The sequence below is a fragment of the Sorex fumeus genome, unplaced genomic scaffold (assembly GCF_029834395.1).
Source record: "Sorex fumeus unplaced genomic scaffold, SorFum_2.1 ptg000043l, whole genome shotgun sequence".
Lineage (NCBI taxonomy): Eukaryota > Metazoa > Chordata > Mammalia > Eulipotyphla > Soricidae > Sorex > Sorex fumeus.
Genome location: NW_026606100.1, coordinates 29,039,017 through 29,057,149, shown reverse-complemented (window position 1 = coordinate 29,057,149; position 18,133 = coordinate 29,039,017). Strand labels below are relative to the sequence as shown.

General features: G+C 48.9%; 1 protein-coding gene across 1 annotated transcript in view; it reads right to left on the bottom strand.

Moving 5' to 3' along the window:
* Window positions 1–1,330: 1,330 nt before the first annotated feature.
* The window catches only part of ENTPD7 (ectonucleoside triphosphate diphosphohydrolase 7), a 32,503-nt gene continuing 15,700 nt past the window's right edge, over window positions 1,331–18,133 (bottom strand). Inside the window, exons 5-12 of the mRNA XM_056120462.1 lie at window positions 17,857–17,960; window positions 15,240–15,296; window positions 13,869–14,002; window positions 10,177–10,343; window positions 7,902–8,226; window positions 5,727–5,812; window positions 4,128–4,289; window positions 1,331–1,570 (exon numbers count right to left, since the gene is read on the bottom strand). Coding sequence (XP_055976437.1) covers window positions 1,339–1,570; window positions 4,128–4,289; window positions 5,727–5,812; window positions 7,902–8,226; window positions 10,177–10,343; window positions 13,869–14,002; window positions 15,240–15,296; window positions 17,857–17,960 — 1,267 coding nt within the window. The 3' untranslated portion in view covers window positions 1,331–1,338. The remainder of the gene's footprint in view (window positions 1,571–4,127; window positions 4,290–5,726; window positions 5,813–7,901; window positions 8,227–10,176; window positions 10,344–13,868; window positions 14,003–15,239; window positions 15,297–17,856; window positions 17,961–18,133) is intronic.

Here is an 18,133-nt window from a genome sequence, read left to right as displayed (position 1 = left end):
CCCATGCACCACCAGGAGTAATTCCTGAGTGCAAAGCCAGGAATAACCCCTGAGCGTTGTCAGGTGTGACCCCAAAAAAAGTGAGAGAGAGAGAGAGAGAGAGAGAGAGAGAGAGAGAGAGATCCATCTGCAAAATGGCCATTCCCATACAAAGGAGAACAAAGCTCTTGAGGGCTGGTGGATGGAACAGGACTATTTCGGCTCTTCTCACTCCTCATTTGCAGGAATGCTGTTAACAAAGCCATCTCTTTACAAAGGTTCTGAAAGTTGCCAAAGGGTTTATGAATCGATATTTCTTTTTAAAGTGTAGATTTGGCTTCCTCTGAGACCATATGGACAACATATGTTTCCCTTCTTCTCGGGAAAACATCAATAAATAAGAACTTGGGTTTTGTTACCATGTCCTCTGTCCTGATACTGTTCTTCCTTATCAACAGCCCCCAATATGATCCCCTTCCGACCATCATACTGATTTTAGCAGTAAAATACAGATCGCTTCTTGAATCACAAAGCTCACAAAGATGGCTTGGAGACCCAAAACCAGACCGATCCAGGCCATCCATCCCATCCCAGTTTCTCCATCCGACAAGCAGGCTAATGGCTCAGAAAGAAAAATGAATGCCCAACCAGCCTCTGAGGCACATAGATAAGAAAAATTTTCCCATCTTGGTCATTCCAGGCACCAGCGACGATGCCAAAATCTGCCATGGACCGTTGATTCACAAGAGGTTCTAAGCTTTTAAAATCACATACAAGTAATCAGCAACTCGTATGCCAGGGATCATGGGCCACATTCATGATGGCTTCTTTTGTCAAGGAAGCGAGAAAGCTGTATTATTTCGGTTGCCTGGCAATGCTTATCTGTCCCGTGGAACTGTAGAGTGCTCAGATCCCTGTTAAAGGCTGTGGAAAGTCCACAGAACTGGTATCTCTGTTACAGAGAAGAAAAGGGGAAGCTGCTCTTGCTAGAATGTCTTTATCAGATGCTCCCGGTTTGGTCTCAACCAGACGTGCCCACCACTGGGAAGGATCCCAGGAACACACCGGACTGGTCACAGAAAGATGGACTTTCCCCAGGAATAAGATTGGTCCCCTGCGTTAGCACCAATCTCTCACTGTTTAATTCTCCACCGGTTAAATTACAGCTTCTCTCAGAAGGGAGAGTGGAAACTGAGATGGAAGACGTGTTGATTCTGAAGAGGAAGCTCCAAGGCCTAATATGCCCGATTTTTCGCCAGGCACGCGCAGCATCTGAGCTGTTACAGGAAAGGGGTGGTGGGATCAATTTCAACGAGCAGCAACTCTGGGTCCTGGAGCTTCCGGGGTCCACCCTCGGCCTCACGGGCCCACCTGGACCCCCATCATGGGCACCATCTCTTCGATCCACAGCAGGTCCAACGGGGCTGAGGCGCGAGTGTGCCGGTGGTGGATCCGACGTAGCCGCAGGAGGTACAGGACGATGGCCAGCAGCACCACCAGGATACAGGCGAAGAAGAGATAGTGGTTGTAGACGAAGGAGAGACGGAGCCAGCTCCCGTGGGCCTGCCGGACCCCTTCTTGCCGTAGATCCCTAGGGGCGAGTTGGGAGGTGGACACAAGTGTTAGTTTCAGAGGGAAGCAGAGAAGATAGAGGGCTGCTTGGTCCATCTGTGCCGAAGGAGGAGTGTAAAGCTCTGCAGGGGGCCCAGGGGCCACCTGCACCCTCCTCACCTGCCTGCAGAGGGAGCCTCTGAGCCAGCCCACTCCTAATTCCAATAACAACCCAACCACCAAAAAAAAAAAAAAACCACTAGCTTCCTGCCTCTCCAAAACCACTAGTTGCCCCCCAGGAGAGGCTCTCCGATTGGTCATGGCCCCAAGGCACACGGACCCAACTTGGAACCCAGCGCTTTTGGCAGAAACCCCCCCAGACTTAATTAGTAAAATATCAGAAATTCAAAGTCGCGTGGCCACTACTACACTGTCATATGCTCTTCATAACCAGCAATAGAAAAAAAATTATTTGACGATGCCGTTTCAGCAGGTCTGATTGTTGGGGGAAAGTTCCAAATAATAATGGTCCATCTTTTGTAGAAATAATGAATGTAATCAAAGTAGAGAGAGAGTTAAGTGGCAATCATCTGCCTCACAGGCAGGGGGGAGGGCGGGATGGGAGGTATATTGGGGTTGTTGGTGGTGGAAAATGTGCACTGGTAAAGGGATGGGTGTTTGATCTTTGTATGACTGAGACTTAAACCTGAAAGCTTTGCAACTGTTCTCACAGTGATTCAATAAATAAATAATTTTAAAAAACCCTAAAATGAACAAACAAAACAGTGAAGACAAAAATCAGCATAAAGCTAAGTAATGGCTCTGTCCCTCACTGGTCTATAAATTTTGTAAATATGGTACTTGCAGAGGAAAGGGTGTCCCGGAATCCAAAAAATCAAAGTATGTTTAATTTAAAAAAAAAAAAATTTTTAAAGGCTGGCCGTTCTTCCTGGGTTATTTAGGAGGTAACAAGATAGCCAGGTCAACAGCACTGTAATCTGGAAAAAAAAAATGTAAAACAGTGTTCAAGTGTCTGCCTGTCCAGGATGAAAGCAGCTCACTGAGGAAAATGATACCAAGATCCATTTTTGTTTTGTTTGACCCACAGCGCAGAGTTTAGGTGCAAAAATCCAAACTGAAAGATGACATTATGAAACATGGATTTCTGGTTTCTCTTGACCCACACATGAGAACTGGCAGGTGCTCGGGCCAGCACATCTGTGTGACAGAGATCAGAGAGAGGTACTCGTCTGAGGCATGAGCTTCCCAGGTCCTCTCTCAGTACCTGCCAGCTGCTAAAGGTGCCAGGCCGGGATTTTCCCTTGGTTTATTGGAAATAATCCTGCACTGCGAGTATGTAGAAATTATCCCAAACACCTTATGGTACATAAGATTGGGATGACCACAGAAGATAAAAATAGCTCCCCCCAAAAACATCTTGTGTCTCCTATTCTGTGTCATCAAAAATCTTCCAGGTTCCCAATGACACGATCCGTGTCCAGAGGCACTACCATGAGAAACCAACCCTCTGGACAGCAGACTGGAACCCGAGTCAGACATGTGTCCCAGGGTAACCTAATAACAATGCCTGGGGGACGGGGTGGGGAAGGGGTTCAGGGGTACATAGGGAAATGGGTCCAGAACATGTGTAAGAACCCAAATCCCAAATATCCAATGACCACACACATCCATGGAATATGGGATGACAAATGACAAATCATGGGAATCGACTGGGAACAACGGCAAACCCTTGGCCTGGGATGATAAAACAAAGAGTGGGAGGTGAAAGGGGACTGGTGAGGGGGGATGAAGACAGACCAGAGGTGACCGAGGGACAATGGCAGAAAATGCAGTGGGCACTTCGACAGTGATAAGATGCTGTGACTTTGCATATTGATACCAGAAGCTTTAACATGATTATAACCATATGACCTAAATTAAATATTTTTAAAGGGTTGGAGTGATAGTTCAGGGATTAAGGCACTTGCTTTGCCAACACTGTCTTGATCGCCGGCACCACATATGGTCCCTGTGCCCCGCCAGGAACAATCCCTCAACACAGAACCAGGAGTAAGCCCTGAGCACCACTGAATGTAGCCCAAATCCCACCCTCATCCCCAAATTTTTTTTTTTTTGGAAAGACCAAATTCCATCTCTCCCTACGTAACACCACTCTCACCACCATCCCCTTCCAGTACCCCCGGGCAGAGGAGCACCCACACTGCCAGGCTGAACACGGAACTATCCAGTCTACTTGGCCAAGCGTCGCCAGGAGTAGCCCCTGGGCTCCCAGACACTGCTTGGCAGTTCCTTCCCCCAAAGAATGGAGTGTCCGTTTATCAGTCAGCAGGGTAGTAAGAAGAACTCAATCCTAAAGGCTGATTTGCTGTGGATTTCCGAGATTGTGGAGCTAAGAAACAGACTCCAGCCTATACCTCTCCGGAGACCTTTCTGCTTTGACATAAGTCACCAGTCATAACATTTCATGTGATAGTGACAGGGGCTCAGCAGCCTGGTGGCGGGAGGTATGTGGATCATTTACATCTCTGTGGTGCCAATGAACACCCAAACTCAAGGGGGCAGCTTGAAGTGTTTACCTGAGTGGCAAGAAGCGTGTCTTATAGAGAATGGCTCCTAGGGTCCACTGGACCTCGCGGTCATACACCAGCTGGGCTGTCTGCAGGTTTGGATAGTCGTAGGGAAAACGGAATCCTTCATGAAGGACTTGGTACACCCAAGCTGATTTGAAACACTGATATCTGTGGTGAGAAAGGGGGTAATGTTTTCTTAAAGACGGAAAGAACAAGTTCTCGGGTGTTCCTTTGCACACTACGTGTGGATGTCAGAGGAGTCCCGTTTCTCCCCATTTCACACCTCGGCCAACACTTCATGCTTCACACTTCAAAAGCTCAGCCAACTGAATCATCTCAGTGATCACTGAGAAAGAGAAGCACCTTCAAGTGATGATGAACTTGCGGCTGTTCTCTCTGCTGGCTTTGTGCATTTCTGCAGTGCCGGGGATGGACGCTCACACAGAATAGGCATGTGTCTTACCATGGAGACACATCCCTAGGCCAATCTTCTATATATATATATATATATATATATGTGTGTGTGTGTGTGTGTATATACATATACACATATATATACATATATATGAACACAATTTCATTGTTCTTTATATTTTATAAATATATATGTATATTTGTGCCATTATCCTCAAAGAACACAATGAAATGTCTACAAATGGATCATGTGGTTTCAAGGACCAGCTTCAAAATAACACACATGGGCTTGGGAGAGTTGGGAGTGGGAGAGCGAAAGAAAAGATCTGCCCGGAGTTGGTGATGGCAGCTGGTAGCAAAAGTAAGATGACAGGACTTCATTCTACAGTTTTATTTTTGTTTAAAAACAGTTTTCTAACTAAAACACTTACAAAACAAGAGGGCTGGTGAACCAAACCAGCAAAATACTGCTGGTAAAGCTTGGGTGGTAATGGGGGACAGAGTGAGAGTATGGCGGGTAGGGCATTTGCCGGCTGGGGTTCGATCTCCGGCATCCCATATGGTCCCCTGAGCACCGCCAGGAATGATTCCTGAGTGCGGAGCCAAAAGTAACACTGCCTGGTGTGACCCAAAGAGCAAAAAAAAAAAAAAAAACAACTCGGGCGGTAATAACCTGAGAGTTTATGTTCACACTTTATAAAAATCTACACTTTTGACATTTTAATGAAAGGGTGTGTTTTTCTTAGTAAATAGACCACCTCTTTTGATTGTGAAGAACTCAAGAGAGCTTCGGTAACCAATGGTTTCCCTGGACTTATGCTAAAGCAGGCTCCATATTTTTGGCTACTGTTCCACAGAAAACCAAAATTCAAATGATCACACTTTCCTTCAATATAAAATCCAGTCTGGGGTCACAGAGTCAGTACCACAGGCAGGGTGCTTGCCTGGCACACACCCCACCCAGATCTGCTCCCTGGCACTCTTTGCCTGAGCCCTGCCAGAAGTGATCCCTGAGCACTGAGCCAGGCGTTAAGCCCTGAGAACTGCCAGCTATGCTTCCCACACCACCACCCCCCCCATTTTTTTTTTAAACACTAAAATCCACTCTACAGAACTGCTCCTTTTCCACCTTCCCGTGTAAAGCCTCATCTGTTGCAGGGTAAGGGCTGGGGGAGTCAGGCAGAAACTCACTTGAGTCGATGTTCATCTGCGTGTGACGAAAAGAGACCATTCTTGAATCTCTGCGTCAGAACTGGCCAGGCCATGCCACAGTAATCCTGGAGCAGTCACAAAGAAACAGCGCGAGATTTAAATCATGGCAAACTCTACCACTTCCCCTTGGTCCCAGCTGCACCCGGGAGAGCAGGAGGGCACTGATCGGCCAAAGGCCAACACTGGCCTGCCTCCTGCCGGGAGTCGCACCAAAGCAATTTCCCATGGGCTTGTTCATGGAACATCTCTGCATGCCAGCTATATGCGAGGCACTGTTCTCGGGGGTCCGCAGTAAGGGAGACAAAAGGCTTGGGCCCCGAGAAGCTTGTAGTGGGAGACAGATGACAGTGGGAGACAGTTAATTGTGTGTGTCCACACACACACAGGACACAGAGCACCGGATGGCAGAAACACACGAGAAGAAACAATAAGGCTGGAAAGGAAGGGCGAAGGTGACACTGGGGAAGCCACACCCTCACCAGGGGCGGCCAGGCCACGTGTCCCCAAGAAGAGAACACTTGGTTTCAAAGCGAGAATAAAGGGCCCCAGAGACAGGATAGCAAGCAAGGCAGTTGTCTTGCACATGGCTGAACCAGGCAGAGTCCCTGGCATCCCACATGGTTTCCTGAGCCCCAGTGGAGGTGATCTGGAACACAGAGCCAGGAGTAAGCCCTGAGCAAGTGTGCCCCCACTCAAAAAAAAAAAAAAAAGAGGGGGATACAACAGTCTCTTTGACCTGGGAAAGAGAGCACTATCAACCATGAGCATCTTGGCAAGAAATAACTTGAGCCCATTGAGAGATGAGAGAAGACCCAAGCCCTAGACACATAGGGGGCCCTGGAGGATGCCCAGGAAAGGGCAGGCGAGGACACTCCTAGGGAACACAGGCGCTGGACAGTCCTGGCCGGGAGGCTGGCTCGAGCTAGCCTACCAGAAGACTTCTACCAGGACAGCCCTGGGGGACGGCATGAAAGCACGGGGCCAGGTCACACATAGGAAAGGCCGAATTTTCCCCAGGAAATCCTCAGCAGAGAAGATGAAAGAGGCTTAGGTCCCATATACCTGTTAGGTAGATTTTTACTTTTCTTGCATCTTGAATGGAAACAATGCTTCCATTCTCTGCTTTCTGCAACTTTTTTTCTACTACTTCTACTATCCCCTCCAGACTCTAGACCACTCTGACTCTCCCTGGCACACACTAAGAAAAAGAAGATGGACTTGTCCACCCCATCACACCCTCTCCAAAAGCACATTAGGACCAGAACACCCACTGAGGGGAAATATCCCCAGGTGACCCCCACCGACAGCCAGAGTTTCCCACAGTTATCTGCACCCAGTGACACCAATGGTGCTCTTCCCCCCACCCACCCACCACAGCCCGGAGGGAGTGTCCTCAGTCCGAAGGAACCCTGGGGACAGTCCTGTGCAAGTGAACATTCCTATCTGTTTCCATGCCTTAGGCTCCAAAGAGTCCCTGGGGGAGTGGGGGTAGGGGGGCCTGCAGGGCGCACGGTGGCCAGGGTCCACACTGGAGAAGCCAATGTCCATCCACACTGACTTCAGAACAAGGAGCTCATGAGTGAGGCTCGAGGGCAGGCCAAGTTCAAGTTCCCTGGCACCAAGAGGGATCCACGTCTCCAAGAAATGGGGCTGAACCACATTGCACGCTCGTGGATGAGCTTGAAGGCAGGGTGGCTGACCAGCAGTTTGTCTCAGACGGCCGTGGGGTCCAACATATCCTCATAGGGAGCCTCTGGACAGAGGGTGGGCACTGCACTCCTGAGAGTTTCAGAATCTGCCCCTCGACATGTTCCTGCTCCCTAAGTCTTCCCCTCTCACACACACACAAAATAAAAGTGTTGGCAAGTGGAAGGAAAAGCTATTCACTGCCATGGCACATTGAGGCTGGGACATGGGATGTCAGGGGGTGTCAGGACACCCGGCGGGGGCGGAGGAGAGGGGAGCAGAATCACACAGCAGTTTCCCAAGCTTCTCTAAGCCCCCTCCCTCACCAAGAGGATGAAGGTTCCTGGGCAATGGTCAGGATGCCAGTGGCATGGTTCCTTGGGAGCAACGGGGCCGGTACAAAAATTAGGCATCCAGAAGCAAGCCACAACCCCCCCCCCCAAACCCCCACCCCTCAACTCTCCATACCTGAGCGGCCTTGGCAAAGGTGGGGCCGTGGTAGCGGCCGCCAATGCGCAGCACGTCCTCCGTGCAGTAGAAGAACTCGGAGAAGCCGTAGAACTCGCTGTTGTTGAAGTCGATGGGGGACTGGTAGATGCCGTTGAGCGAGGCCTGGCTGGCGTTGGAGCGGAGCAGCAGGGGGCTGAGCAGCGCCCCGCACGTGGCCCAGTCGCCCTTGCCCCGGATGTGCAGGACCCGATCGCTCCTATGCACCACATCGGTGAGGCCCACGGGCAAGCAGGGATCCAGGAAGGGGTTGTCGGGACTCAGACCCGTTCTCTGGCCCAGCAGCCTGTGACCACAACAGGGAACCGCTCATCAGACTGTGGCACGGGGGCTCTCCTCGGCCCGCCCCGTGAACGTGCCCCCTGCCCCCCACAATCTTGTTACATTATTATGATCATCTGTGCCATCCAGGCAGAAGAAGGGGGCACTCAGCTTAGGACGTTTGATTGGGCTGAAAGAAAAGGAGAAAGGGCGGGAGGGCGCGGGGACAGTCAGCGGTGGTCAGTTCCCGGGCCACGTGGATTTCCACAAATGTGGTCAAAATGAAATGGGATGCAGTTCCATCCCGTCTCTCTGCCCACTTGCCTCTTGAAAAACAATAAGGCTCTCACCATGCTGAGAGAGGCTCTAGCATTTTGAAAACGCAAGTGGGAGAAGACGATTCAAGGCCGGGGGCGCCTCCTAAGGCGGCAGGGCAGGGCTCCAGGGGGGTGAGGGAGAGGGACGGGTCATGACTGCCACTGAGGCCCGGCAGAGTTCGGGTGGTTTCACTTCTGTACTGGCCCGGACGCAGAATTCTCCTCCCTGAAGGCACAAACAGGGGCCGAAGCGAGGGGAGCACTGGGAAGGGACAACGCTGGTGTGAAGCGTTCCTGGTTTCTCACAAGCCTCGGGGCCAGCAGGAGCATTCTGTACTTGTCCCCTGCTCCAGGGCCACTTACAAGGACCTGAAGATGTTCTCAGAACACAAACACAGTGGGCCGGAGAGAGATCAGGAAGTAAGGCTCCTGCCTGGCACCTGGCTGACCCCTGAGCACGGCCAGGGATCACTCCCAGGGATCACTCCCAAGCACAGAGCCAGAAGAGCACCGAGAGCCACCAGGTACGCCCCAAAACCAACAAAAGGAATGGAAACATAGTGCTTCATGCTAACACATCCAACTATCATCTGGAACAACAGAATTCTCCCAAAGGCCCTGGAACTCTTAGTACTTGGCTTGCAAAAAGAAAAACAAACCAAAAAAAAACCCCTCGTGAGACAATATTTTCATTAGCATGTTCCAAATCTACAGTAACTGAGTGCTGTAGGGAAATCACTCCAAATGTGTATGTCATTCTCCAAATTAGTGTTTTCGGCTAAAGGAATGGAGAGAAACAACTAGAATAGAAAGGAACGCAGACCAGAAGAGAAGAGAGGAGCAAAGAACTCATTCTGTCTGCTTTCCTTTGACGTGCATGATGATCAAAGAATTGTCTTTACTTTCTGGTCTATTTCACCAGGATACGCACTCAGCAATCTCGACACACTGGAGCAAATGCTGGCTGGTCTGGACTTAATGCAAATAAGACTGATCTCAGGGAGCCTGGAGACCGCCAGAATGACCCTTGGCAGTGCCTGGGAGGACATGCAGTGGCAAGGACTGAACCTGGGGCCCTGTGTGTGCCAGTCAAGTCCTCTCACCCTTTGAGCTCCTCCCTCAGCCCCCAAAGATCAGTTTCTGTGCACAATGCGCTTTGGATCTTGCACATGCTCGACGACCCCAAGTCCTTCCAAAGATTCGGCTCCAGTGTAATGCCACAGACACAGCTCCCCGCTTCCATGCAGAAGGAACAAGGGGGAAGTGACCTACTACAGCTGGGGCTTCAATTAGTGAGTGACTTAATTAAGCCTCACCTGATGCCACCGAGTCTGCAGTGACAGGTTATGACGATAAGCAGTTATACTTTTTCCAAGTCCTTAAAGAGCACAGTACCTGCTCAGCCCGTGACCTCCACGCAGTCAAGGGTTTCTAAGAAGTTACCCTACTGGCAGGGGCAGTCAGGCAGGAGAAACAGGCAAGTACATATCTCTCTTAGCAGCATGAGAATACGGCTTCCTAAGTTCTGTAGCATAAGCTATGCTCTGCATCAGAAACACGGACACACGCCCCAACACACACACACACACACACACACACACACACACACACACACACACACACACACACACACACACACACTCCCAGCAAATAAATACCTGTTTTTGTGAAGCGTTTCATTCAGCACCAGGTCTTCATAGCGCTGCCGAGCATAGTTGCCTCCAAAACCCAAAAACGTGGTGACGTAGACCCGATACACGTGTTCTGTGTGCTGTGCATCACAGCCCAGGTTGAACTCGGCCAGCAAGATCTTCGCTGCCTCTTCCTGTAACAGGACATAGAGAGAAAGAAGCCAATCTGAGTTCCAGTGGCTTTCTGGAGAACTGTGACACTGCTAACGTACCAGGCTCGTTTGTTATGACTGCTTTTCTCATGACACCATTTTTACCTCCACAGCATTATTGTGTGTGTGTGTGTGTGTGTGTGTGTGTGTGTGTGATGCGATGCCAAGGATCACAAAATTACCAGTGATTGCCATAGAGGCATGGGGAGGGTGGGAAAGGGGGGGGGGACATACCACGGATATTGGTGGTGGGGAATGTGCACTGGTGGAGAGATGGGTGTTTGATCATTTTGTGACTGTAACCCGAACATAAAAGCTTATAACTATCTCACAGTGATTCAATAAAATTTAAAAAAAAATTTACCAGTGAGTAAATTTTTGGTCCAAGAGAAATGAAGACTTTTTCCTGTTTTGACTTTTGTGGCGCCAGGGACAGAACCCGGGGCTTCACACTTGCAAAAAAAGTGCTGGGCCTCTGAGCCACATCCCCAGCCCTTTCATGACATTGGCTTCAATGTTATGAATAAATGTTATTCCTCATTTACTCCCTTTTGCCCTCAGGGTTCTTGCTCCCATTCCCGACCTTTGCTCCAGGCGGCTTCAGCTGTTCTACAGTGCACAGAAACTGCTCAAAGTGGGTAAAGGACCGAACAGGACCTGTATTGCAAACCAGAATGCCCAAAAGGGAGCGGGGGGGGGGGGGGGGGGGGGGGAGAGTGAGAGAGAGAAGGAAAGTGCCTGCCATAGAAGCAGACGTGGGGGCGGGGGAGGAGGGCAGAGGGATACAGGGCATATTGGGGGTGAGACATGTATACTGGTGGAGGGATGGGTGTTGGAACATTGTATGACTGAAACCCGATCATGAAAGCTTTGTAACTGTATCTCATGGTGATTTAATTTAAAAACAAACAAAACAAAACAAACAAACAAAGAAAAAAAACGGTTTGCATGGGAGCCAGAGTGATAGCACAGCAGATAAGACATTTACCTTATGGCCGACTGGGGTTCAATCCCCGCATCCCATATGGTCCCCCAAGCAACAAAGCAAAAAAAAGAAAAAAGAAAAGAACTGCCTTGCTTGCAGCCAACACAGATTCAATCCACAGTGCTGCTTGGAGTGACCCCTAAGCACAAAATTAAGACATGAACATTGCTGGATCTGAGAAAGAAAGAAAGAAAGAAAGAAAGAAAGAAAGAAAGAAAGAAAGAAAGAAAGAAAGAAAGAACTATTGCTGTACTGAGTACACTGTTCTTCTGCCCAGCTATTCCCATCTACACAAGAGAACTGAAAACTTAGGTCTATACACTCTCGGGTAAGTGCAAATCCGTATCTCCAAGAGTTCTGTCAGCTATCTGGACACTTGCTTCTCAGCCATCTCAAATACAGTGTTCCACAAACAACTTCACAAACCGCAGGACTCCAAGGCTCGGCTCACAACCAGAAAGATGGTCTCATCCAAGCCATCCAGGTCACTTAGGTTCGTTCAGCACCAGCCCTGCCCTTTCCAAGTGGCCTGTCTCTCAGTAACTGGCCTTCTCAACCTTACAACTAGTTATCTAGGCAGGACCCTCAGGGTCCACCCAGCCTGTATCATTACTTCAAAATATCCCTTGAAATCTAAATCCTCCCTTATCCAGTTCACACGGTCTACTTTTCACTTCTCACCCAGGGTTTTCTGATTTCATTCTTTCTCCTACTGATTCCAAAATTACCATCCTAAGAAGAGAGAGTGGGTCACAACCCCCATATGCAAACTCAGTGCCTTGAGTTAATTTCTCCAGCTCTCAAAATGCATTTTTAGGGTTGGAAAGAGAGTACAGTGGGTCGGGCACTTGCCTTACAAGTGACCAACCTGGGTTTGATCCCCAGCATCCTACTGAGCACTGCCAGGAGTAAATCCTGAGTGCAGAGCCAGAAAAAAACCCTCGGGATCGCCAGGTATGGCCCAAGTGTAGGCCAGGTGTAACCCCAAAACCCACCAACCAACCAAAACATACATTCTTTACATCCCAGTCAAGGAAGAAAATTAGAAGCAAAGGAATGTAGGGTAAGGGGATTAAAAATGTTCCTAAAAATATTAGTTAAATAAGAATTTATCAAATACATGCCCTGCCATTTTATATGTATTATCATGGAGGAGGGTGGGTTGAGTTTCCCTCCCCACCCCGAACAGAGCACCGGCAGCTGAAGACCTCTGGTTCCAGCCACAGCCATGCTTAAGACCAATCTCCACACGTTCGGACAAGCCTCACACATTAAGGAACTGGCAGAGGAACCCAGGAGTGTGGGACCCGGGGCATAGATCTCCAAGCCTGCTCAGATTGGGACTGGGCCTCCTCCACCCAGATCCCCCATCTTCCAGTATGTAGGCGTTACACCCACCAACTGCCCCTGGTCGTGTTATCCCATCAATGGCCAAGACCCAGAGACTATAAAACCCAGCTCCCTGAAGTGCGCAGCCGCAAATCATCTTATTATCTAGTTCTTACTCTGGAGAACCTGGCAGGCTACCAAAAGTATCCTGCCCACACGGAAGAGTCTGGCAAACTCCCCGTGGCATATTCAATATGCCAAAAGCCAGTAACAATGATGAGTCTCATTCTCCTGACCCTGAAAGAGCCTTGAATGTGGCACTTTCTAAAATCTCAGGGCTAGGACGAAGGAGACATTACTGGTGCCTGCTTGAGGAAATCAATGAACAACAGGATGACAGTGATACAGTGATATCATGCATTTTATATGTATTATAGGACTACATACAGGCAACTCTAGGAGATTGGGGGCACATGTGTAACTTCTAAAAGCTATAAAAAATTATGGTGCCAGAGAGACAGTCCAGCGGGTAGGGCAGTTGCCTTGCATGTGGCCAACCCAGGTCAGATTCCCGGCATCCCCAAATGGTCCCCCAAGCAGCTACAGGAGTCATCCCTGAGCAGAGAGCCAGGAGCAAGCCCTGCGCACAGCCAGCTGTGGTTGCTCCCGCACCTCCCCCCCCCCACCCAAAGTAAAAAGAATCAAAGCTATTAAACATTACATGCTGGACAACTTGCCAAGTGCTTTAGACACACTGCATCTGTAGCATAACTTAATGAAGCAGGAGATAGTATCTATTTCCTTTCCGCCCATGAGAAAATGAGACTCCGCGAGGTAACTGATCAAGAGCGTGTGAGCAGGGCTGGAGCTATAGCACAGTGAGTAGAGCGTTTGCCTTGCACGCGGCCGACCCGGGTTCGATTTCCAGCATCCCACATGGTCCCCCGAGCACCGCCAGGGGTAATTCCTGAGTGCAGAGCCAGGAGTAACCCCTGAACATCTCCGGGTGTGACCCAAAAAGGCAAAAAAAAAAAAAAAAAAAAAGCGCATGAGCTTCCAAGTTTCTGAACACAGAAGTAAGACCTGAACTTCGCTGGACGAGGCTCAGAGAAGAGTGGAGTTGACACAGTCCAAAGATATGTGCTCCCGCCATCTCGAATACCAACAAGTGAACCTCCCCAAAGACAAGATACCTGTTTCGGAGGAAGGAGCGTGGTCGAGGGAGGAACCTCGTAAGCAATCTGGAGAGAGGCGCCTCCCATGTCCAGTATCCCGACAGTCCTCTTGCGCCCCGATGTCAGCTCCTGGGGCGCTTCAGCACCCGATTCTAGAAGGGAACAGGAAGGGTCTAGCATGTGACAAGGAAGTCAAAAGGGGGGTGGGAGGAGGTGGGAACCAGCAATCTTTAAAAAAACTGAAAGCGACTTGCTCTGCAAGCCCCTGCCCACCATTGGCCATGGACCTCACTTGCTTGTCCTGGGCATCTTGCTTATTTCCACTCTGGAGAAGCCTGAGTGCTCTCCTGAACACATTTCCTCTTTTTCTCTCCTCATGCCTTTCTAAGCGAGATTCCTGAGTGCAGAGCCAGGAGTAACCCCTGAGCATCGCAGGCAATGACACCGCCCCCCCCCCCAAAAAAAAAAGAAAAAGAAAAAGAAATGGTAAAAAACTGAGCCTGGGTCATTTATTTACAAAGGTTCTTTTTTTTGGGGGGGGGGTCACACCCGGTAATGCACAGGGGTTACTCCTGGCTCTGCACTCAGGAATTACTCCTAGCGGTGCTCAGGGGACCATATGGGATGCTGGGAATCGAACCCAGGTTGGCCACGTGCAAGGCAAATGCCCTACCAGCTGTGCTATTTGCTCCAGCCCCACAAAGGTTAACTGAATCATTATCTTTTGTGAATGTTTAGAATTTTCCATATCAGGACTTTAAAAATAAATAATATGTTTTTGTCCATTTTGGTGGCTTGGAACACAACCCAGCATCTCCTACTTGTGAAGCCTATGCTCAACCACTAAATCAGTTTAAAAAGTAAATCAGGCCTGGGGAATGAATTAAAAATTAAAGGTACATTTTTTAAAAAGAATAACTTAAAATTAGAACAAATAGGGGCCGGAGCAATAGTACACAGGTGTTTGCCTTGCACACAGCCAACCCCGGTTTCCTGGCATCCCATATGGTCCCCCAAGCACTGTCAGGAGTAATTCCTGAGTGCAGAGCTAAGAGGAACCCCTGAGCATCGCCTGGGTAGCACTGTAGCACTGTCCTCCTATTGTTCCTCGATTTGCTCAAGCAGGCCCAGTAACGTCTCCATTGTGAGACTTGTTACTGTGTTTGGCATATCGAATACTTCACGGATAGCTTTCCAGGCTTTGCCATGCGGGCAAGATACTCTTGGTAGCTTGCCGGGTTCTCCGAGAGGGGCAGAGGAAACAAAACCCGGTTTGGCCAGGCCGGCCTCGGGCAAGGCAAACGCCCTACCCGCTGTGCTATCTACTGAAAGGTTATGACTTACACTTTCAATCCTTAAAGAACTGTCACATAAGACAGGATTACTTACCATCCTCGTGGTCAAATCGTCCCAAAACAAAGTTGATTCCAATCCATGCATAAACCCCTAGGAGAAAGGGAAGAGCCTCCGCTTAGCTCTCCTCTGCTATACCAGGCCAGAGCCTCTCCCCAGTGCCTCCTCTGCACCATTCTTACAAAGCACATGATGATGAAATTTCACCCCAGCCTCTCAGAGCATGAATCAAAAATGACTGGTTTTGCCACATCTTTTCTTTCTCTTTTTAAAACTATTCACAGGTTCTAAATTTCCTCTGGTGAACAGAAACTAATGTCCAGAAACAGAAGTTTAAAATTTTTAAATCTTTTTTAAATCAAGGCATCTTGGTCCTGGGCTAGAAGGAATAAATCACATTTCATGTGATTTCCCCAACAGATGAAGAAAAACAAACAAACAAACAAACAAATACCCAGACTCTGGGTAGAAAGCATGGTAGGGCGTTCTGAAAATTCTGAAGGTACCTGATAACAAGAACCCGGGGACAGAGAACAGAAGTGAAAGCACCAGCTGACCAATAGTAAGCCTCCCTCCCTCTCCCATCCCAAAATTGCCTGGTCAGCTTGGAACTCAGAGGTGCACAAGTGGAGTGTACAGGAAGAATGCTAAGGACTTTGCATCTTGTTTCAAGGAGCAAAAGAGGAACCCCAAAGTTTCCAAAGGAGTGAAAATCCTTTGATGGTTGGTTTGTTTGTTTTAAACGGGGTGTAGGGGGGAGGCTGGGGGAGCCCACTGGTGCTCACGGCTTACTCCTGGCTCTGTGATTAGGAGACCATATAGGTGCCAGGGACTCCAAGTCGGCCATGTGCAAAGCAAGAGCCCTACCCACTGTATCATCACTTAGCTTCCACTTGAATTTTTTTTTTTAAAGTTTTTGGGCCATACCCAGCAATGCTCAGGAGTAACTTCTGGCTCTGCACTCAGGAATTATTCCTGGTAGTGCTCGGACGACCTTGTGGGAGGCCCTGGGATCGAACCTGGGTCAGCCGCATGCAAGGCCAGTACACTACCCACTGTACTATCCTCTCTGCCTTCTCCCACTGTCCATTAGATTTTTTTAAAGTCCTGTCCCCTGCCAGGCAGCCTGCAGCAGGAGAGGTAGAGACCAGACAGGTGTCCAGCACTGAGATGGGGACTCCCTCTCTCTGCTCAAGAGCCAGCGGACCTGCAGTTTTGTCTCCTCTCTCTGTCCTCTGTTGTGTGGTCCTCCATGATCATGGACATGGAAGGTGACTTTCTGATCTGAATGTTAGTCTTGGGAGCAAGAAATGCCTGGGAGATCATGGAAGAAGGGAAGGATCTTTGGGGAACAAGCCGTTGTGCTTAGCTTCAAGCAACAAGCACACATAGATCTGCCCTAAATGTAGGCCTAAGGGTCTGGGTGGGTGGGTTGGTTGGTGTTGGGGGCCTATCGACAATTCTTTTAAATGGGTTCTGTCCAGGTTCAAGGCTGGGCACTGGCAGCACAGACAAGTTGTAATGCCAAGGCTTTAAAGATGAATCCAGGGGCTGGAACAATAGCACAGCAGGAAGGGTATTTGCCTTGCATGCAAACCTAGGTTCGATTCCCGGTATCCCATATGGTCCCCTGAGTACCACCAGGGGTAATTCCTGAGTGCATCACCGGGTGTGACCCCTCCCCCCCCAAAAAGAAACCATAGAATTACAACCCACTGAAGATGGGTGAGAACATGAGACTTGACCCTAATCAGGTCTGCTGTCTGCTAGAACCAACCCCCCAGAATAAATATTCCCTTTAGGATTAACAAAAAAACAAATGGAGTTTTAGGACTAAAGCATACCAAGCTAAGATTGCAAAAGGTAGATCTTTTCCCTAATGGGGACTGAAAGATCTTCTCTTTTTCACAAAACGGAAACTATTTCTTCACCCAGACCACATCTGGGTGGCCCTAAGAGCACATGTTCAAGACGTTAACCCCAGACTCCATTAGTGTGGGACTTCAGGAAAGTATCAATGTTACAGAGTTAGTGAAATAACATGAGAGCCCATTACAAAACCAGAGTAACTCACCATTCCCTGAAATGAAAGTGCCCCTTGCTTAAGGCTTGAGACATTTGCTTTATATGCTCAGTACGTCGCCTGGGTGCAAGTTTCAAAACAACAAATAGCTAAGCAAAGACCTATTATCGCTTATCCCTGAATAGTAAGGCATCCTGAGAAGCACAGTATTTTTCACACAAAGTTTAAAACTGAGGCTGGAGAGAAAGTTCAGCGGGGAGGGCACTTATGTTACACATAGCCAACCAGAGTTCAATCCTGGCATCCCAGATGGTCCCCCAAGCACTTCCAGGAGTAGTTCCTGAGTGCAGAGCCAAGAGTAACCCAAGCATCACCTGGTATTGCCCAAAAACCCATAAGAAACACACACACACACACACACACACACACACACACACACACACACGTGTATCATTTTTAGAAGCCATGTTCCAGAGTAAACATCAAAGCAAGAATATGCGACTAACCACATAAAACTGTACAGCCAAATCAAGAAAACTCTCATAAAAATTAAAATTAAATAAGTAAAGTAATCCTCTAGCTACAGCGAGTGTCACAAGCTGAGCCTGCACACCCCTCAGAGCCCAGTACCTTCCTGCTTCCCAGAGATCACTTCCGCCTGAGATTGGGAAAAGAGGAAGTCAAACTCCAGAGGTAAATCTTTCACTAGATCATTCAGGATAGCGGACTGCTTCCTGCAAGAGAACAAAAAAAAAGAAAAGCAAAAGTTAATCATTAAACTCCTCCTCATCATCCTGACCTTCGACTAAGCCTTGCCACCACTCACTTTTTACCTGCCTCTACCACTTGGTTCTTCCACCAACTTCTCCCTGGTTCCAAAGGTTTGAACCACCTCCCCAATCTAGCC